The sequence below is a fragment of the Lissotriton helveticus genome, chromosome 1_1 (assembly GCF_964261635.1).
Source record: "Lissotriton helveticus chromosome 1_1, aLisHel1.1, whole genome shotgun sequence".
Classification (NCBI taxonomy): domain Eukaryota; kingdom Metazoa; phylum Chordata; class Amphibia; order Caudata; family Salamandridae; genus Lissotriton; species Lissotriton helveticus.
The window spans coordinates 1,911,643,517-1,911,665,717 of NC_136057.1; the positions used below are offsets into that span (position 1 = coordinate 1,911,643,517).

The 22,201-nt window shown below is 43.4% G+C and overlaps 1 protein-coding gene across 3 annotated transcripts in view; it reads right to left on the reverse strand.

Moving 5' to 3' along the window:
- SMG7 (SMG7 nonsense mediated mRNA decay factor) overlaps positions 1 to 21,925 on the reverse strand; it is a 484,004-nt gene extending 462,079 nt beyond the window's left edge. For all 3 annotated transcript variants that reach the window (XM_078643137.1, XM_078643126.1, XM_078643118.1), the window contains exon 1: positions 21,608 to 21,925. In XM_078643137.1, coding sequence (XP_078499263.1) covers positions 21,608 to 21,636 — 29 coding nt within the window. In that variant the 5' untranslated portion in view covers positions 21,637 to 21,925. The remainder of the gene's footprint in view (positions 1 to 21,607) is intronic.
- Positions 21,926 to 22,201: the final 276 nt, after the last annotated feature.

Sequence of the window (22,201 nt, forward strand, 5' to 3'; positions counted from 1 at the left end):
TAAAAGACGACAGGTCTTGAAGAAGCTCGGAGGCTATCCGATCGGTGGGGTCCATAAAATGCAGATTAAGATCGACTACAATAAGAGAATTGGGAGCGGAGGAGGCTAATTGTGAGACCGCCTCTGTAATGGCATTAAGAAATTTCCCAGGAGCACCTGGGGGGCGATAGATCAGTAGTCCCAACAGGGTGTGGGCCGGGGAGGTTTGAATAGAAAATTGGCAGCCTTCACAGTCGTCGATGTGAGCATTAGAAGTTCTGCAAGTAAGTTGTTCTCTGTGGATTAGGGCTAACCCCCCTCCTCTCCCTCTAGGTCTATGTAGGGTTTGGCAAAGATAGCCTGGGGGAAGGGCAGTGACGATGTCCGCATCAGAATTGTCAGATAGCCACGTTTCCGTGAGAAACAATGCGTCAAGCTCCTGATCTTGTATTAATAAGTTGGTTTCGTGTGCGTGCTTAGGGAGGGAGCGGCAGTTAAGAAGACCTATCTTAAGTCCGGATTTGGCTAAGTTATGGGTGATTGGATTACAATGTACACAGTAAGAGAAAGGTTTACCTTCCATATGCGTATGATGACAGGGCAGAGTTTTATCCGGTTGGAGAGCGCGAAGCATGTCCCTAGAGTACACCAGGCGGTAAGGAGAAGCTTCCGGCAGGGTCCCTGGGCCTGGGTCCGGTCGGGCCCAGACAGGCTTGCCTTTGGCGCGCCTTCGGCGCGCTGACAGGCGCGCTGACGGCGCGCCCGCTGCGCCCGTCCGCTGCGCGTCCGTGGGGCGCACATAATTTTATTCAGAGGATGGGGGGAGATGGGCGTGGCCTCAGAGGGGGCGTGTCTTCGCGGGTCGCCGGTAATGGCGTCGGGAAATGATAGTCTTTGCCTCGCGTCAGCTTGTGATCAGCAGCGCGTGGAGACTAGGACTAAGCTGTGTCCTGTCTGAGCGGCGAAGTGCAAGTTAAAACACAGAAATAAGTGACAGTTCAAATTTTTAAAAGAAACCCTCCCGGCTTTCCGCCTCAGGAGTGCAGGTGAGTTCTGTTGGGCGCTAGCGGTCAGCGTCTATTTATATTCCACACAGGGGGGCGTGGTACCAGAAAGGCTGCACCTATGCAGGTCTGGGTGTAGGTTTCTAGGTACAGTACGCTTAAGCATTTACATGGTATACTCATACACTGGAATGGCAGGTCATCGATCTCTTGTGGCTTTCCAGTAGGATGAACCCATGGTTTGCACTACTTGGTGGCCCAGAGGGGGGAGCCCTTAGCACGCAACAAACAACCGTTTAGGCACTTTTTAGGACATACAAAGAATGACCCCTTCAGACGTTCAGTTCTTCACTCTCCATTCATTAACCCTGTAGCACCAAGTCTTCACGGAACTTAGCAGTGCTTCAAGGAGAAATACTCTAGTTCCTTTATGTCTGATTCAGTAAACAATAATACGGGTAAACAGCAATGCTTGCGCCTATTCTCACAGCTGCAATCAAAAGTTGTAAATATATGCGCTGACGCTTCACTCCTAAATTTTGATTAGATTTCTCAGTTTTTTTTTGTTTTTTTTTTAAATCACCCGGAGTAACCATGTACATGTATTCAAGTCACAGATTAATGGGAATTCCTGAAGCCACACATTTACTTCTGTGGATGGTTTTGAAAAACGCAAGTCACAAGAGTAAATGTGGCTGAAATGTGTTAAAAACTCGTGGATTTTCAGTGTAAGTAAACTCTATATTCAGACTTAAATCTCTGCAGAGTTTGATTTGGAGTTGGGATCTCAAAGGAACAGGTGGAATGTGTGCACCAAGAGAGTGAACTTGATATGCATAAAGCTTTGTGAATCAGTCGATTTGAAGCATTACAGGCTTCTAAGTGTGTGTGTCTACACGTCATCCTAGCTGAATGACAGCAAAACATTTTAAATCAGTCACCGTTTGTGCATGCGACAGTCCACTCAAAAATACCTGTTGCATATTTCACTGCCACTGCAGTTTTGTACAGTCATAGTCTATGGATTTCACATTGGCCTGGCTTCTAGGCAGACAGACGCCTAGTTCCGCAGGCTAAATTAATTCGTTAAAACCCAGATTTATTCGTTTTTTTTTTTTACTTTTGGGCCTGCAGGTTAGGTGAAAGGTGGTGGGTACCCTGTATGAAGAGCACAGCTAGTGAAGTGCACGCCTAGAGTCCAGGCCACAAGCCTCATATCGGTTACAAGATGTCTACTGACTTCTTTATAAACAGAAATTTAATTTGTACTCCCCTTGTAATATAAAAAATACAATGTTTGAAGCATGAAGACTACACAGCTCTACGTGTCAATGCTCCTGCTGATGGGTGTAACTTGCAGAACAGGGATTGTAGACTAGCAGTCACACTCAGCCTTTCAGTCTCCCATATCGATAAAATGAGCACAAGTAAACTAGTAACTCCTTCTGAAAATACTACAAGCCTGTGTCAGGAAGCAGATATGAACAAGCATTGAAAATGCAATAGGTCTCGCAATAGAAGAGTTTGACATTTTTCGTTTTGCATATGGATGAGTGGCGTTGCGTGGATGAGTGGCGTTGCGTGGATGAGTGGCGTTGCGTGGGTGAGTGGCGTTGCGTGGCTGAGCGGCGTTGCGTGGCTGAGCGGCGTTGCGTGGCTGAGCGGCGTTGCGTGGCTGAGCGGCGTTGCGTGGCTGAGCGGCGTTGCGTGGCTGAGCGGCGTTGCGTGGCTGAGCGGCGTTGCGTGGCTGAGCGGCGTTGCGTGGCTGAGCGGCGTTGCGTGGCTGAGCGGCGTTGCGTGGCTGAGCGGCGTTGCGTGGGTGAGCGGCGTTGCGTGGGTGAGCGGCGTTGCGTGGGTGAGTGGCGTTGCGTGGGTGTGTGGCGTTGCGTGTGTGTGTGGCGTTGCGTGTGTGTGTGGCGTTGCGTGTGTGTGTGGCGTTGCGTGTGTGTGTGGCGTTGCGTGGGTGAGTGGCGTTGCGTGGGTGAGTGGCGTTGCGTGGGTGAGTGGCGTTGCGTGGGTGAGTGGCGTTGCGTGGGTGAGTGAATGGTTAGCTGTTGCTTATGCGACGTATAGCACTTAATACTAAAGTAGGCAGACCTTCTTAGCCTTTGTGAGAATAATAGCAAAATAAAAATAAAAACCAGATCAAGTCAAGGACGCAAACGGCACCATGCTATTGTTTATTTACTCAGATGATATGCATAAAAATGTAACTTGTGAGCACGTTTCTCTAACTCTCCAATAATCCCATTACAACACTTTGTACAAATGAGATTGGGACTCATCCTTCCGAAGTCGAGAAAAATGTGCAACGCTGTGTTGAAGTTAATTTTTTTAATTAACAAAATGCAAATAATGTGGAGAGATTTCAAGTGATTCAGGAATGGGGGCCCTTGTAAAGAGAAAGTACGGCCGGCCTGGGCAGTGATAGGGGAGGAGGGAGGAGAAATGCGAGTCACGGCAGCAGCAGCCTTTGATGTGCCTGCCGGCCGGCCGTGAATAATTAGGGGGTGAGAAATGCGCTCGGAGGGCTGCCTTTGATGTGGTAATGCGAGGCAGGCAGGCAGGCGGCTGGTGGCATTGTGCACGCGCTTTTTAGGGCTTGCGCAAGCGCAATGACCTAAAAAGCACATGCACTTGAAGGAATCGCCAGTGGAATCGCCAGTGGATAAACACTGGATAAGCCCCTATAGAGCTTCGCCAGCTATGCGCTGAAGCGCATCAGCAGGCGAGCCCTAAAAACAGCATGCGTGTTCATAGCAGCCAAAAAGATCCCTGCCAGTCTCAGGCACAGTCAGTCTGTCCTGTTTTTTTTATAAAAGCACTTAACTCATTTGTAAACTAATGTTAGCAAAGCTAAGGCGGATAGTAGGAAAACCAGAATGCAAAGTACTCTCGGCTCAAAACTCAGGACTGGATTTAGGTATCACTCACACACGACTTGCGGCCCACAGGTAAGCAGCCCCCTTCATTCATGTCCCTCCGTCGCGCCTCTCCGAGCACCGGTTACACAGTTTCCCTGCAGGCACCTGTTACTCGCACGGTTGACGGAAGCCGCTCGTTACAAAGAGTCTTCCTCCCATTGCCCCTTGCACTGCTGTCTCACCACCTGGGAAGTGTGGGGATACTGAACTGCTGTCCTTTTCCTCCCCTGCAACAGGGCAGGTGTCTACAGTCTGGAAGCAGCAGCCCCCGCAGGAATAAATCCGGGCACCTTCCTGTCCCCAGGTCTGCGGCTGCTGCAGGGAGGCTGGCGGCCGCGTCACTTCCTCGGTAATCTCAAAGTCGCGAAGAGTTCACAAAGAGGCGCGAAGGAGGAGGCGACGGGTGGGTGGGGGGATGCCGCTCTGCCCAGCTGGACCAGGCCACGGGCGCCGGTTAACTACCAGTGCTAAGACGATGCTTGGCAAAGCCTAGAACAGCGTGAGCCCCCAGTTAACTCACTTAACAACGAACGGTACTTAGACTGTTTCGCTCGTTCTTAGCAGTTTAACATCGGTGTCACCCTGTCGGGCACCCAGGGATTAGTGTTCTCAAGGCAGCAATAAGAGTTGCTTTTCACACAGTCCCCTCATTGGAAACTAATAAATGGGTGCAGACGGCAAGCCATGCTGAAAATTTGATGTTTGCGGCTCCAGATTTCGCTCTACCTTCCCTGGGAAATCCGGATAACTGCAGACAAATCTCACAAACTCATCACGCAGAACCTCTCCCTAAACAAGCAATGCTAAAGCAATGCCCGAGGCTCAACCTAAAAAGAAGGGTCTTGTAAACCTGCATATATACAACAGTAATGCGGGACAGGTGAATAAAACATGGTTCAAATCCTGAGCACCATTATTACAAAGATTAGAAATATTATCCATATTTACTGACTTGGACCAATTGGCAGTTAGAACTGTTAGGGGCAGAATGTTTAAGTGTAATAGGGCCCATGTAATAGGACCGCATGTTCCAGGTCTAACTTTCGCTAACACCATTTACTGAAGTGATCACCTATCATAAGTTCTGTATATAATTCCACGATCTACTTTATATATTTGCTTTTAACCACATGGTTTACTAAAACTCATGGTTGACTGCAAGTCAAAATTAAAAGAGCGAAGACAATTTTTTCCATTTGGCAAAATATTAAAATACTATCAAACGCTTACCTAATTTTCTATTCTAAAATCAAATACATCTGCAACAAAAGAAAAAGGGCAGCACAGGGCTCTGTAACTTTTGTCATGCAAAAGAATGCCAATTTATTACAGAAATGGAAGAGACAAGAGAGCTGGATAATTTATTTGTAACTGTACGTACTTCTGCTTAATTATGTACAACACCGAAGCCTCACCGGGTTTTGGGCAACATGCAGAATGCAACCTGTGCAAGGGTGTCATTGCTTAATCGCGTACATAAGGGGCCTGCGCAGTCAGCCATGCCTTTAAAGTGGCATGCCAGGTAGTAGTCAGTGTGACAGCAGGGTGCTACTCGAACCAGTTTCACGTTAAAAAAAAAAAAAAAAAAAAAAAATGAATATCTAGGGTCAGTAAACGCCAGCAATTCCACGCGCTTACTGAACTGCCACCCCAACATCTTGCAGGACCCTGCAAGGCAGTCACTGGCCTGGCTTGAACTCCAGGAGCTTGGGTAGCAGCCAATGCGAGCGTCCGGCTGCTAGTCGTCAACAACAGACTGACACTGTAAGGAGACAGTTCTAGCAGCACTCAGCCGCTCGTTCTCGTTCCTTATCTTTAGTCTTTTTCCTTCTAGACGTTAGGAAGCAACAGTCACATAACCTGGTCGGTCTGGTTGAATGAAGGCTATCACTTTCCGGTCCATGACTGACAGGCCAGGCACACATCGAGCCCAGCCCAGCCGGCTCAAAACTGGGCTGCACCTATCGGCTGCCTGTGGACTGTTTGGACAGAGGAACGTGTTGACTCCAAAGCCAATCAGTGTTTCGAAATTCTATGCAGCGCATTGGGGTTGGCTAAGGTGACCCGATGCTCCAATCCTAGATCGCCGTACACAAATAAGCAGTACCGCCCTCACTCAGACGACTCCCTTGAACATGTTTAGCTGTGGCATTGGTGGTTGTGCGTCATGAAAGTGTTAGCATTGTGGACAAATGATATCCGTTAACAAGCAGAGCTGAGGACTCGAGGTAAGCGCACCGGGGGGGGGGGTGCTGTGTGTGCAGGGGGCCTGGGTGGGTGTGTGTGCGCGCGCCATTACTGCATGTGAGCCAAGCGGAAGCAGGGGCTGTGTGTGCGCGAGAAGCGCGTCCACAGACAAAACTCGGCGTGTGCACCGGTCACTACAACAACAACAACAGGTCTGGCTGCGACAGCGCTTTCGCGCTGCAACGCCAGGCAAGACCTAAAAAAATGCTACACACCAACAAGCATTATCACAATAAATCAAAAGAAAAAAATACCATCATGTCCATTAAGTGAACAAATGCAATTAAAACGAATTTTACACGTTCCATTTGACCACCCTTCACACACCCACATACAACAATACCGCGTGGACCCAGAAATGGTGCATGCTACGATGCTTAAAGAATACAATTTTTTTTTAAAAAAAAGGAAGAACAGACCAATGTACTATCCCCCACACGTGCCTACTCAGTATGCAGATTAACTATCTGCAAAGAAGCCACATAGCTGTGTGTGTGTGGGGGGGGGGGGGGGGGGGTCTGTGTGGGGGGGGAGTAGTCTGTGTGGGGGGGGAGTAGTCTGTGTGGGGGGGGAGTAGTCTGTGTGGGGGGGGGAGTCTGTGTGGGGGGGGGGAGTCTGTGTGGGGGGGGGAGTCTGTGTGGGGGGGGGAGTCTGTGTGGGGGGGGGAGTCTGTGTGGGGGGGGGAGTCTGTGTGGGGGGGGGAGTCTGTGTGGGGGGGGAGTCTGTGTGGGGGGGGGAGTCTGTGTGGGGGGGGGGAGTCTGTGTGGGGGGGGGAGTCTGTGTGGGGGGGGGAGTCTGTGTGGGAGGGGGGCCAGAGTGTGTGGGAGGGGGGCCAGAGTGTGTGGGAGGGGGGCCAGAGTGTGTGGGAGGGGGGCCAGAGTGTGTGGGAGGGGGGCCAGAGTGTGTGGGAGGGGGGCCAGAGTGTGTGGGAGGGGGGCCAGAGTGTGTGGGAGGGGGGCCAGAGTGTGTGGGAGGGGGGCCAGAGTGTGTGGGAGGGGGGCCAGAGTGTGTGGGAGGGGGGCCAGAGTGTGTGGGAGGGGGGCCAGAGTGTGTGGGAGGGGGGCCAGAGTGTGTGGGAGGGGGGCCAGAGTGTGTGGGAGGGGGGCCAGAGTGTGTGGGAGGGGGGCCAGAGTGTGTGGGAGGGGGGCCAGAGTGTGTGGGAGGGGGGCCGAGTGTGTGGGAGGGGGGCCGAGTGTGTGGGAGGGGGGCCGAGTGTGTGGGAGGGGGGCCGAGTGTGTGGGAGGGGGGCCGAGTGTGTGGGAGGGGGGCCGAGTGTGTGGGAGGGGGGCCGAGTGTGTGGGAGGGGGGCCGAGTGTGTGGGAGGGGGGCCGAGTGTGTGGGAGGGGGGCCGAGTGTGTGGGAGGGGGGCCGAGTGTGTGGGGGGGGCCGAGTGTGTGGGGGGGGCCGAGTGTGTGGGGGGGGCCGAGTGTGTGGGGGGGCCCGAGTGTGTGTGGGGGGGCCGAGTGTGTGGGGGGGCCGAGTGTGTGGGGGGGCCGAGTGTGTGGGGGGGGGCCCGAGTGTGTGGGGGGGGCCGAGTGTGTGGGGGGGGGCCGAGTGTGTGGGGCGGCCGAGTGTGTGGGGGGGCCGAGTGTGTGGGGGGGCCGAGTGTGTGGGGGGGCCGAGTGTGTGGGGGGGCCGAGTGTGTGGGGGGGCCGAGTGTGTGGGGGGGCCGAGTGTGTGGGGGGGCCGAGTGTGTGGGGGGTGTTGTGCCAGGTTTGAGAAGAGCTCAATAAGACATTGAACCAGTAAACCTTGATGTGGGGTTTAAAAGGTCCTTTTGATTGCAACTCTAGAACTTGATTGGCTGTAATCGACTGGTTTTCTATCCTTCATTAGGCATCATACTGCTCTCCACACTATCCTTCATTCAAAATAATGCTAATCTCCTCAACACTCTCTTCCTTCTCCCTATATGCTCTCCCCTTGCATCTTTCTTTTGCCTCATTATATTCTACTCCTCACTATACTTCATTAACCCTCATGCTATTCTTCTAATCATTCTCCTTTACAAATATTAAACACAGCTCTTCTCCTACTAACGCTATGCTTTAAACTACTACACAGCTAACAAAAACAATTCTAACAGCTTGCTCCCACAACATAACACAAACACTAAATAATGCAAAACTATAATACAACACCATTAGCAAAGCAAGCGGCTTTAACTTAAACAAAGGCGAGACCTGTTGCATTCCCAATGCTTGTTGAAAAGGTAACAATCTCAATAACTTGGGTGTGGTGATATGAATGGTTACATGAGGGTGTGGAAGGGACACGGGTGAATGGATGTTGATCCTAAGAATGACACTTGTTGGTTGAAGGTATGATAATGTATTTGTCCCACAACCATAATTTTATATGGGCATGTCTTAGTTAAGGATATTGTCTTTATTGGTGTCTTTTTGCGTTGTTTAAAGATTGTATTTATATATACTTGTTTGTTTAAGATGTTATGTTAATATGTTTGTATAGATATTCGTTTGGGAGGAGCAAATCCCAATAAAGACAGTGAAACACGCCGACAGTTTTGACAAACAATCCACAGTACTTGGACAATTAGAATATGTCATTGTTCATATCCAAATATACCCAATGACACCCTTAGTGGGAGTGCAATTCTTCTGAAAAAATTGTTTTCATAGATATTTTTCCTCTTCCTTGTTTTCAACTATATGTATTGTTTTTATTTACATATGTTGTATAGTTGATTGTAATATTTATGTTGCATATTAAGGTACACTGTTTGGTTTGCCCGTAATATTTTTATGGATTGATTTACGAAATATTAATGATCAAATTGCTTATATGTGTTTTCCTAATGTCCCGTGATAGCAAATTTGGTTGGAGTGGAAATTGGATGCAAGTACATTGTTTCTTTAAGTTCTTCTAATGGGTATCTTCTGGTAATTTGTGCATCAGAGTGAGGCAAATAGTTCTGCCGATGTGCAGTGAAATTTAAAAAGGCTACAAACAACGTCTAGCTTTTACGAGTCTTAAAAAAAAACAAAGCAAGTGAAAAAAATAAATAGTATTTATGGGGTTTTCCACACTTATGTTCAAATGTGCCACATACACTTATGGTGCAAAGACAGCATCATCATCCAAATACAACATTTACTGCTATAAAGTTCTACCCTCTACCGCCCATAATAGATTTTAACTCTTAAAGTAGGCATATGCTCCTTCTCCCTCTCCTAAAAATGTGCACTATCAGTCATGTGAAAGATGTAACGGCTTATTCCTAAGCCTACAGAGGACATATTCAAAAAGTTTAAATGAAGACGAAACGTGGTTTGACAACTGATTCTGAACCACTTTATTCCTCCAATGGTCTCTAACATAACAGAGGGGGCAACACAATAGTACTCTCTCAATGATCAATCTCAAGCATTGGTTATGGCTACATCGGGTATTATAATTACATATGGAGGACACTGCATTTAACATCTATAAAGATTATGTACAAAAACAGACAAGAAACAAAGCTTTACTTGGCGACACAACTCCTTTGTTTTTCACTGTTCAAACTGGCAGAAATTGTCTATGGAGCTAATGAAGGGTGCAGTATCATGATCTTTGCCCTCAAAAAGTAAAAAGCATCCTACAAACAGCAAACCAAGGCGGTTTACTGAATTTCAGCACGATGTGCCCCTGTAATGTCACCAACTTTAAGTTCCTGGTTACCCTTTTCCACGTCCTCAGGAGATTAAAAACATGCAGGTATATGAAGTGATAGGTTTCCATATAAATCAGCCATACCCGTAACCTGGTTGATGTCATGTTGCACAATGGTTTACACTATAAAGAATATAATCCCTTTGTACAGGTAGCGTAGCTTGAATGACATTGCATATAGCAATCTGCAATTAGTTATGACTGCCAATCTAATATACAAAAAGGGCAACAAAATGATATGTCAGCACACCAATGCATCAAAACAGCCAATCACATTGTCCGCTTTGTCACATTGTACTGCAAGGTGTGACTCACTTAGTACCGCTGAATTGAGCTGTAACACCTGTTATTTATGTGGCAGCAAGCGAACAAGTTCCCATCACCATAAGTCAACCTCCTACTCTGTTTTGCCTCTGCTACCCATTGTCTTCTTCCTTTCAGCTTGTAAAGTCAAACTGGCTAATAACGTATGGTTTTGATCAGTTCTGCTGCTCTCTGCAGTCATTCAGCCTCTGCTACCATGAATGTCTACCCTTCTTTGATCTCTCTCACCATCTCTGCCAACCTCTTGGCCACATGTATCAAAAATCTCGCTTCACCCTCAATTTTCCTCTCTAGCTACTCACATAAAAAAACAGGTTACTCAGAGAGATGATAAAACACATTTACCTTTAGCAAATAGCCAGAATATCAGTGGGGGGGGGAATAAATTGCGTTGTTTGTGTGCCCAGATTCATACATTTCTATTGGGCAAACTAGCTTAGGGTTTGGACAATGACGCAGTTAATCATTTATCACCCTCTACTCCTTGGAATTATCGTGCCATTGAGAAATATACGCGTAAGAAGGGAGGTGGAAAAATAAAAGAAAGCTGGGGCAACAGAGGAACAGATGCACGCACATCTTTTAAAGGTAGTGTGCACATGTGGGAGAAGGAATCTAGCGTGGGTGAATACTAGACAGACAACTGGCGGTAACAGGGGGGTGGTCGAACAACGTAAAACGAGTATTATGCTAGGCATCAATATTGAAAAGTAAACCTCGCATCACATTAAAACAGAAAGTTTAACACTCAACATTCATTTAGACAACATATGCAGATTTCGTAGTTTAAAGATTTAGTTCAGCTGTCGTTATCCATCACAGACTTTGAATAGTTCACAAATCTTGTTCCTTGTACTTTTTCATGGTCTATTGGTTAGAGAATAAAAGTTGACCGCGTTAGTATCTCGAGCAGACATGGGTTCCACGTTGGATATGCCGAGTAAAGACATCAAATGCGAATATCTAAGGGCAAGAAATTCAGTCTTGGACTTGAGGTTGTTTGCATAGGCTTAAACAATCAGAGTACACAATTGGCTTGCCAGCTTCACCAGCTCGGACGCCACCTCACAGTCTCATCTTTTCAACAAGTCTGCTGACAGCCAGACTCGCTCAATCTGCCAGCCTTTCTGTCAAGCAAGCCCGACGCATCAGGCCACTGCCAGCCAGAGGACCCGGTCCTTGCTGTCGCAGCCGGAGTCCCCGACCAGCACTCTTTCCCAGTTTCAATGGACCATCACCTCTCATGCCGCCCCCAGCAGAACACCTTCGTCTAGAACAGATCGCATGGTTCAAGTGGGCTATAATCTACACTCCTTGGCTCACATTTACCCGTTCTCCCCGATGTGCTCCTGATGGAGCGGGATAGAAAACAGAATTCTGTTTAAACCCGTGAAGTCACACTTCCATAAATAAATTAATAATGCTAACAAACTTGTGCTGTGTGTATAATAATTCAACCTAGTTTAAAGTTGCATTTTCACAGAACACGTGGGAAACTAACATGTGTGCTCATAAATGTGCATTATGTTGCATTCTCAAGTATGTGGAAAATAATAAATTAATTTTGTCTATTGTCATGTCATAACTAATAGCAGCTGTTTTTGAAATAATGGCATGTGCTTATTTTGCTTCCCTTGTCTATGTGATGTCATTTCTACTATTCTAGGTGCACATAAGGCTTTATGGATTATGAAGACTGGTAGATATAAAATGCTGCTTTATTTGTGCTTTACTGCTAGGTAATTTAGACTAATGGGTTAATTATTAGCAATGATGGGAGGCAACAGAACAAACTGTATTTCTTTCATTAATTATTCTTTGTGTTTGTTTATATAATAGTTTTACAAATGAAGCTTAGAGATGGCTGCAGGAAAATTAGTACCCTTTTAAAAGTGGCGCAGGGACAGTGGCGCAGAAAATTGACGCTTTCTGAAAGAGGCCTAATGATGAAAATGGCTCAAGTGAAAATAATTCCAAGAAGGATGGAAAAGGCCTCTGAGCTTTTATTTTGAAAGGTTTTGGAATGAACTGCTAAAAAGATGACTTTTTGGAGAAATTTGCTAACGTTTGCTAACGTGCCACGGGAGTTCAGAGCTGACTAGCTCAAGGTTAAAAAGGAAGCTGTCGCTACAAAATGTAGCAGTCTAAGGAGAACTGCCAAGACTTCTAAATGAACAATGGACAAGTGAATTTGCCCGGGCATGCAAGAAGGAGGTGTCACAGTTTACTGTGGTACGAGGTGGCTCAGCCAATGGAGAACTAGAATTCGTCTGCTGGAATGTGAAAAATAGTTAGCTCAGCTCAATTTAGGGTATAAGAATAGGTTCAGAGAACACATAGTTGGCTTACGCTCGAGAAATCTGGAGGACGATGTTATGCTGATGGACTTTACACGTGAGGACAGGAGTTTTTATTAATTACTTTATTACTAGGAGATGAGGGTAGAGACAGAGATATAGTTAGGATTTTGGGAAATGCTTAATTTTACTTATTCCTGCTAATGAATAATAATTCTTGATTTATGCTCTTTTTATTAATACTGAATAAATCTTTCTTTATGACATTTTCTAATGCTTGTTTAATAAAATACCAAAACCTAAGTTTTTATAGATGTGTTAAAATAAACTTTCTAAAATGACAAGCTGGTCTTGATTATTGCAGATGGTTTAAACAACTATATTTAGATCTTATCGCCTCATGATTCAAGCGCTCTATTGTTGTTATGGGCCTAGTGTTGTAGTGTAAGTTTTGTGGTAGTAGATAGTGTCATTTGTGCAATATTTTGGTGAGAGCGCTGGATCAATTTCTGGTAGCCATCGGACGGTTTATATATGTTGTTTTTGACATACATGTTACATGCATGATACATATATGTTGGTAAATTCATAGGATTAAGTTTTAACACATGTTGAGTTTGTTTATTTTGTGCTATGTGTGTACCGGTACAAAAACTGTGTGATGAGAAGGTAGTCATGCAGAATATCTGATCTGTTTCTGTGATATCGCCGAGTATCACTGTTGGTATCGCCGTGTACCAGAAGTATTGTCGCCGTGCAATACAGTGTTGTCGCCGTGCAACACAGTTTTAGGGCTAGGTGTGAATCTTGTATAGTGAGGGTTTTCTAAGAAATTAGAGCAGCATGAGAATAGGGACAAAGCGCCTTCCATAAAACTCACTGTGATAAGAGTATTAGTTATATTCAAGCTTGAGTGAAGGGCAGGGTAATGTCGGTGCATGATTATCTATAAACAGGTTAGAGTCCTGTACGGGTACATGTTTTATATCTATAAACAGGTGAGAGCCCTGTACGGATAACGGTGTTATTTTGCTAACGGTGCATGATTTCTATAAACAGGTGAGAGTCCTGTACGGATTTCATGTGTGACTGAAGTTAGGGAATTTTCAGTGTGAAAGTGCGTGATTGTTTTGTAAGGTATGTTCAAGTGGAACTCTTAGAACTTTCACTTCGCGGTGGGTTCAGAGCAAAATGAGTTCATATTCTTACGTGTTAGAAGGGTAGAGTAAGAGTTGCTCTACTGGCAAATGGAAATTATCCTTAGTGTGAATAGCGCCGTCTATTCCGAAGTGTGGATACTTGAATGTATGTAAACTATCCTAATTAGAGAAGCAGACAGATGTGTTTCGTTTTAAATATTCACTAAAATGTACCAAAAGTAATTTTAAGGTACTTAGGAAAGTTCAGGATAAAGTCTGTACCATTCTAAGACTTTTATGATGATGTGCAGTGTTTAAATACATTTAAAAGCTCTGCACGCTAATAAAATTCAAATCAAAAGTGTTCAAGCATAGTTGAAAAGTATAAAAAGGTGAACTGTGCTATTTTAAAACATTCAGGAGCATTTTAGAATGTTCTGTGTTAATTAGGCTATAATTAAGGTATTCAACGTTGTTAAACAAATTTAAGTAAGTAAAAAGTGATCAGAATTAAATTTATAAACATTCCTCGCTTTAATTGTAATAATAAATCGTTCTCCGTAGTTTAAATCCATTAAAATGTGCCCCGATCGAAAATTGTAAGGGAGGGGCTGGTTTTGTGAGTGAGAACGTGTGAGGAGAGAGCCTGCAGCTGCAGCAGCTGCCTACGTCAGAATTGCCGCGCTCGGATTGGCTAGAGCGTCAGCATTGTATATGAAAAACTGCCCCCTGATTGGCTGAGGTGTCGTTATGCTGTAACAAGCTAAACGTTTACTTTTGTTCCCTTTATTTCAATAATACTGCTGAAATAAACATAGATGCGTGTAGTATACACGTTCCTTAAAGAATAAGAAAAACTGCTGTCAAGCAATCAAACGTGTCACAACACTCCGATTAATTGAAGTGACTGGAGTGTCTTATAATGAGAAATTTGGTCTTAACAAGCGTCCACTAAATAAATGCCCGTTTTATTTTAAAAAATAATTTTCCCAAACGTTGATATCAAAAGAAGAACTTAGAGCGCTCCATAGTAAATACATTTTGTGAGGGAGGGGCTGTTTGCCGAGCGAGAGGCGAAGGGGAGAGCTGCCAGCTGCAGCGGCTGCTTGCGTCAGCCGCCGCGCTGCCATTGGTTGGAACACCGACGCGTCATGCACGGAGCCGCGCTCTGATTGGGCAGAGCTCCGTGTGTTGTCTGGAGACTGTTGCAAGGGGGAGCCGCGCTCTCGTCGAGCGGGGTTCTGAAAAGGCCTTTGCGTATTAATACGCTGTATTCTTTTAGCCTGCTAGCCTCCCTCGATACTGTAATAATTACGAGGAGGGCCGCGCTGTAATTAAATTAGGTCCGTCGCGTCAGCACAAAAACAGTACACTGATTGGTTATTGACGCGCAGCGTCACTGAAAGCCTGTGCACTCATTGGCTAGCGACGCGCAGCATCAGAACTGAGCTGCATTGTAATTTGTTAATAGCAGTTCTTTATTTAGAATAGTGGCGTTAGGGTAAACTAATGTGCATAATTATTGCCTGTAAATTTTGCAAAAGTCCTCGAGTAAAATAAAGTGTCCGCTTTGGTTTCCATTGATGTAAAGGTACTGCTGTTTTCAGTAGAGAGGGGTGTTATGACTGAAGTGGGCGAGTGAATGCATGATAAATAAAATAAAACGATTGCGCGTAACATCTTTTCTGTAACTTTGCCAGGCTTTGAAATACTTGTGCAGACTTTGAAATATTCACGAAGGGACAGCGCTGTGATTTGTGGAAGTTCCGGCGCGTCATAGAAAGGCCGCGCACCCATTGGCTGTTGACGCGCAGCGTCATACAGGGGCCGCGACCTTATTGGTTGAGGAGGCTCGTGAGCTATTGGGCGAGGCTTCGCTTTTAGTCCTAGTCAGGGGAGCTGCGCTCTGATTGGGCGAAGCTCCGTGTGTGGTTCCAAGTCTGGGCGAGGTCTAGAATTATTCCTAATTGCCCTGAGCTTCGTGTTTTGTTGTGCGCTGGCTATTGTGATGGGCGCTGGCCCTAAAGTGATAGTAAGATTGTGCTATACTTCCTAAATCTTAATTTCTCCATTAGGAGGCTTGGTTGAGGGAGGTCTGTTTGCTGTTGCTAGAAAAGAACATTATTATGATTGGCTCAGACGACGTAGTGTCATAGAGAGACCGCGACTGGATTGGTCAAGACTTGGTGGGCATTCTGGTTGGCTGAACACTGTGCAGCCACATGCTGATTGGACTAAACACTCGTATTGATATATATTGTTTACTTTTTGTCAAGGATTTAAATTTTCCACGCTATTAATGCCCAAAACTTCGTTTTTATTAATTTCTTGATATTTACCACAACACATTTTGCTATCAATTAATAAGTAATACAGGGGATATAAGTTGTCAATAAAGCATTTGCAGCTGACATTAGTAATACAAGTATAGTTGTAGAGCCCATCAAAGAAAAAAAAACAAGATTGGGCAATATTAGCAACATTGTATCAAATTTGGTGATTTTTGATTTACAAGTCAAATTAAATTATTGGTTTAAATAAATTAATAAGAAGGGGTAAAGGTTATTTACAAGCAAAACAATTTTATGTAAATTAAGGCAAATTAGGTTTTCTTTTTCACAGGTATATGTTGCAGAAGGTGTGTAAGTGAAAAATAAGTACATTTAAAACACATGAGATTATATGTTGATATTTACTGTTATAAAATAAAATTTTGCGTTGCTACTGTTTTTGCAAATTGATATTTTTCTTTCCAGGTTAATTATAATTAATGATACAGGTAAATTAGGAGATATATTAAATTGACCAAATTATAAAGTTTTCTACACCTGATAGTATTTAATTAATTAATTGATCAGCAAACGCTGCAAGGCAAATTTAGAGAGTACATTTACCAAAATAATTAAATAAAATGTCTTCCTTATATAAGAAAATGAAAAAGGTTGTAGCTAAATGTGAGAATAAATTAAAGATTCCAAAATTAGTGAAAATAAATAATAAAGGTGTCAGAGTAGAAAATAGAGATCAGTGTAAAATCGATGTTGTAAATATGGATCAGAACAGAAATTCAAGAAGACCCCCAGAGCAGATTGATGTAACGCCAAAAGTGTCAGATCAGATTGATAAAGTGCCAGTTCAGAATTTTACTAAAATTAATGCAATTGAAAAACATGATGAAATGATTGGTACATCTGGAATTAATATTCCTGATTATGTAAATTCATCAAATGATTTGAAGGAGTCCATGAAAATTATGGAAACAGAGATAGTTCCTGTACTTAGAAAAGATGAAATTAATTCCGCAATTTTAAAGGTCCCATTAACTGAAAAGGTTTATTCTATTGTACTTGAAATTGAATTAGTAGGGATTGCAACCGAGCGAGAAACAGAGATGACTTCAGTTCTGGTAAGTGAGAAGTCTGACATTGACCTAATTGAATTAATACAGCCTGATGAGTCAGAATTATGCTCAAAGAAAAAGGAGATTGAAATAAATAAGCTGAATGAAGAGCTACAAATACAGCGACAGGTAATGGTTCAGCAGAATGACATGGCTTCATTGCCATTACAAATTTTTGTTAATGAACAGTCAGACAAAACAGATACAGGATTAAATAAAGAACAGGAAAACAGTCCAAAAAGATTAAATGCACTTCCAGAATGTTGGAATAAAAATAATGTTCTTTTGAGTGAAGACATTAAAATGAAGGACGCAATTGATAAACAGATTAAAACATTGACTTCTGCAGGTTCACTTTTCAGAAATGCAAATTTAATTAAAAGATTGATTGATATACAATTGGCAGAAAGGTTTGCTGTCGTGATATGTGCAGCATACAAAATGAATGATGAACATGCTTTGAGTTCACTAATACTAACATCCGTAGTTGAAACATGGCAAGGAGTCAAAAAGTTACAAGATGATGCAACTCATGAGGAGAATAACACATGGTTGAGAAACACATGGTTGAGAACAGATTTTATACAGCGAGATGAGGATGAGATTTTGTCACACAAAGATGATAGAGTAGTTTTACCAAATAGCATGATTACTGACATGGACAGAATGTACTATAAAATTGCAGAATTTCTTTACCAGAGGTGTCTGTCATATCAGCAAGCGAACACAATTAAGAGAACAATTATGAGATTGGGAACTGAATTACAGGAAAGTGGTTCGTTGAACAGATTACAAATGGATTTCTGTGAGATGTCACTGAATGACAAACTGTGCTACATTTTTGTGATTTACTGTTTGATTACAAAATGGTTTGAAACATTTCAGATGCGTCATGATGAAATTACTGTTGCAAAGTTATCAGATAACAGAAGACATATTGAAAACAGATTGCTCCATTGTGCAGATAAACTAGAATTTTTAGATGTTGAGGAGCATGAGAATGTTACTATAAAAGACAAAGATGCAAAAATGTGCCTAGCTGCAGGTACAAAGTGGACAGATGTTCTTTCACTTGTTTTGATGTTTCTGAGAAATACTACTGATAAAAAGACAGATTTAAGTTCACGTGAGATAATGATGGACAAGGTCATGAGACAGACATTCATACCAGAGAAGAGAATGATGACTATCAATGATGGCATCAATTTGGAGAACTGTAGGAATTTATCAGATGAAATGATTTCTGTGTTTGATGAAGATGAAACTGAAGTGCAAACAAGAGAAAAAGAGCAAGTACTTGATTTGTTACCAGGTAAAAGGATCAGGAAAAAGGTTCGTCTAAAAAGAAATTCTCTAGTGCCAAGGTGGCAGAAAAGGAGGCTAGTCAGTCTTGTCACAACAAATGCAGAGAAGTGCAAAAGACTGAAGAGGTGGATTGACACTGGCCATACTTTTCGTGTATCTACACCTGAAAATCCTGATGAGGATAGTGTCACAATTGATGATTCAGATTCTGAAGAAGAGCCTGAAGAGAATCCAGATCTTGAAGATCGACAAGTTGGTCGACATCTGGAGAACATGAAGAGAAAACAAGCCTTGATTGAAGAAGACTTGAAAGTTGTGACAGAAGACTCAGAAAATGATGGAAATCTGCCAGAAAAAGAAGCAGAAGAAGAATATGATCAGATTGTGATTCAAGACCAGGAGAGTATTGAAAAGCAGAAGAGTAGCTCTGAAAGCAGGAACAAGAATTCTGAAACTGGGAAGTTGAAGGTAATTGAAGAAGAAAATGAATTGCCAAGTACCAGCTACAAAGATGACGTTCCTAACGGAGTGAAGCTGCTGAGTAAAGAAGTACCTGAGTCCAGAATGAAAATATCTGACACTGAAACTGATGAAAGTGATGAAGATTCTGAAATAAGAAAATTCAGAAAAGGAGCTTGGAGAACAGAATGTAATGTGACCAAGCAAAAGAAGAAATTACCAAGAAAAAGTGATGAATGGCCAGGAGAAAATGAAGGCCTAAAATTCAAATTGAGATACAGATCAAAGAAGCAGATTGATGAGATATCAAGTCAAAAAGATTCTGAAAAGAAAAGTGAGGCAGGAAAGAAAATGGAAGTGATACCTGTAATGGATTACAGTCAGGAAAAGATTGAAGAGAATAGTGACAATGGTTGAAGTACATACTTGTTAAATTTTAGGTTTTCTGTTTTTTTTGGCATAAGGCTGAAGAAATCTTGTTAGGTGACACAAGGTCGAAGAAATTCTGTTAGCTGAAAAATTAATTTGTGACATTAGGTCGAAGAAAAACTGTTAGAAGGTTTAAAGAGTATAAAAAAAAAAAAAAAAAAAAATTTGAAAAAGGGGGGTGTTAGAAATTTTTAGAAAATTTAGGTAAAATTTTTAAAATTTTTGTTTTATTTTTATTTGCAAGCTTAATGCAAATATAATTCTGCTTTGGTTAATTTAGGTTGTTATTGTTCTTTTAGAAATTAACAAAGAGAAGTTTAAGGTCAATAGGACAAGCAAAGTTTCAGCTAGTCAAGACAAACATAGTATAGTACTGACATTTTATTAATTATAGTTTTTGCAACACATTTATTGAAGCTTAGTTGTATGATACACAAGAGAATGAAATAGAACTGGAGGGGTTTCTTAAAACTCAATATGAGAATTGTAGATAAACTGATGAGATAAGTCTTTAGAAATACTAACACAGGTGAAATTGAATCATGTTCATCTTAGATAAAATCTTTGCTAAATTTTTGGGTGCTGGTGTGGTGATTTGTTAATCACCAGATGAGGGAGTTGATGGAGCGGGATAGAAAACAGAATTCTGTTTAAACCCGTGAAGTCACACTTCCATAAATAAATTAATAATGCTAACAACTTGTGCTGTGTGTATAATAATTCAACCTAGTTTAAAGTTGCATTTTCACAGAACACGTGGGAAACTAACATGTGTGCTCATAAATGTGCATTATGTTGCATTCTCAAGTATGTGGAAAATAATAAATTAATTTTGTCTATTGTCATGTCATAACTAATAGCAGCTGTTTTTGAAATAATGGCATGTGCTTATTTTGCTTCCCTTGTCTATGTGATGTCATTTCTACTATTCTAGGTGCACATAAGGCTTTATGGATTATGAAGACTGGTAGATATAAAATGCTGCTTTATTTGTGCTTTACTGCTAGGTAATTTAGACTAATGGGTTAATTATTAGCAATGATGGGAGGCAACAGAACAAACTGTATTTCTTTCATTAATTATTCTTTGTGTTTGTTTATATAATAGTTTTACAAATGAAGCTTAGAGATGGCTGCAGGAAAATTAGTACCCTTTTAAAAGTGGCGCAGGGACAGTGGCGCAGAAAATTGACGCTTTCTGAAAGAGGCCTAATGATGAAAATGGCTCAAGTGAAAATAATTCCAAGAAGGATGGAAAAGGCCTCTGAGCTTTTATTTTGAAAGGTTTTGGAATGAACTGCTAAAAAGATGACTTTTTGGAGAAATTTGCTAACGTTTGCTAACGTGCCACGGGAGTTCAGAGCTGACTAGCTCAAGGTTAAAAAGGAAGCTGTCGCTACAAAATGTAGCAGTCTAAGGAGAACTGCCAAGACTTCTAAATGAACAATGGACAAGTGAATTTGCCCGGGCATGCAAGAAGGAGGTGTCACAGTTTACTGTGGTACGAGGTGGCTCAGCCAATGGAGAACTAGAATTCGTCTGCTGGAATGTGAAAAATAGTTAGCTCAGCTCAATTTAGGGTATAAGAATAGGTTCAGAGAACACATAGTTGGCTTACGCTCGAGAAATCTGGAGGACGATGTTATGCTGATGGACTTTACACGTGAGGACAGGAGTTTTTATTAATTACTTTATTACTAGGAGATGAGGGTAGAGACAGAGATATAGTTAGGATTTTGGGAAATGCTTAATTTTACTTATTCCTGCTAATGAATAATAATTCTTGATTTATGCTCTTTTTATTAATACTGAATAAATCTTTCTTTATGACATTTTCTAATGCTTGTTTAATAAAATACCAAAACCTAAGTTTTTATAGATGTGTTAAAATAAACTTTCTAAAATGACAAGCTGGTCTTGATTATTGCAGATGGTTTAAACAACTATATTTAGATCTTATCGCCTCATGATTCAAGCGCTCTATTGTTGTTATGGGCCTAGTGTTGTAGTGTAAGTTTTGTGGTAGTAGATAGTGTCATTTGTGCAATATTTTGGTGAGAGCGCTGGATCACTCCCACCAAGCACGCACTACCTTTAAACTAGTATTGTCTATCATACCATATACCAGACTGGCAACCTAGCCCTCCCACCTCACATTCCCACTAGATCTCTAAAGCACCCAATGCCTCTCCTTAGGTACACAGCCCCTTTGGATTTGTGTCAGGAAGAGTACCGCGATCTTATCTTTCTGGACCATCATTTGGCATTTCATGTCTAATACAAAGAGTTCTCGCCCACAAGGTCTTTAGCACCTGCAGGTACCCTCTTATGCCTTCCCTGTGTCAGGATGTTGATTTTGGGCCCCGCCATACACACCTCCACTAACACAATTATATTTACTAACGTGGACTTCAAGAATTACTTACCGGAGATACTGTGCGCACAGCAGGCTCATCCTCCTGTGGGCTACGGACTCCGCTCAGCTACGGAGCGGTGCGGCCTCCACCGCCGCAGCCGCCATCTTCCCTCCGTGTACGCCGCTCTAGCTGCCCCAGATTCTCTCTATGGTCTTCTGCTGCCTCCGGGAAGCGCGCGCTCCCCGCCCCCGCCAGCGCGCCCCCGGCACTTCCGGTCTGCGTGCGGACCGTCTGCTCCCTTAACCCCTTTCCCCGGTCGCTGTAACTCTGGCTCCCAGGGCCACCAGCAGCGCGCATGCGCACGCTCCCGCGCACCTAGGTCTTGACGTCACGTGACGGCTCCTCCTACTCCCCATGCCAAAGCATGAGGAAGGAGGAGGGGCGCGAGCGGACAATGTGATTGGCTGTCTGGCTGCTATGGCGACAGATGGTCGCCGACTGCTGTCTCCCCTGGCAACCGACTGCTAGGCCTTGGAAGGTACACCTGGCGTGAGCCACGGGAGAGTACCTAAAAGGCTCTATGGGGGAACAAGGCCTTCCCTAAAGTATTGGGATAATAAAGGGTTCATGGTCCAGGGTAAGGGTTTTACGGAGACCGACCCC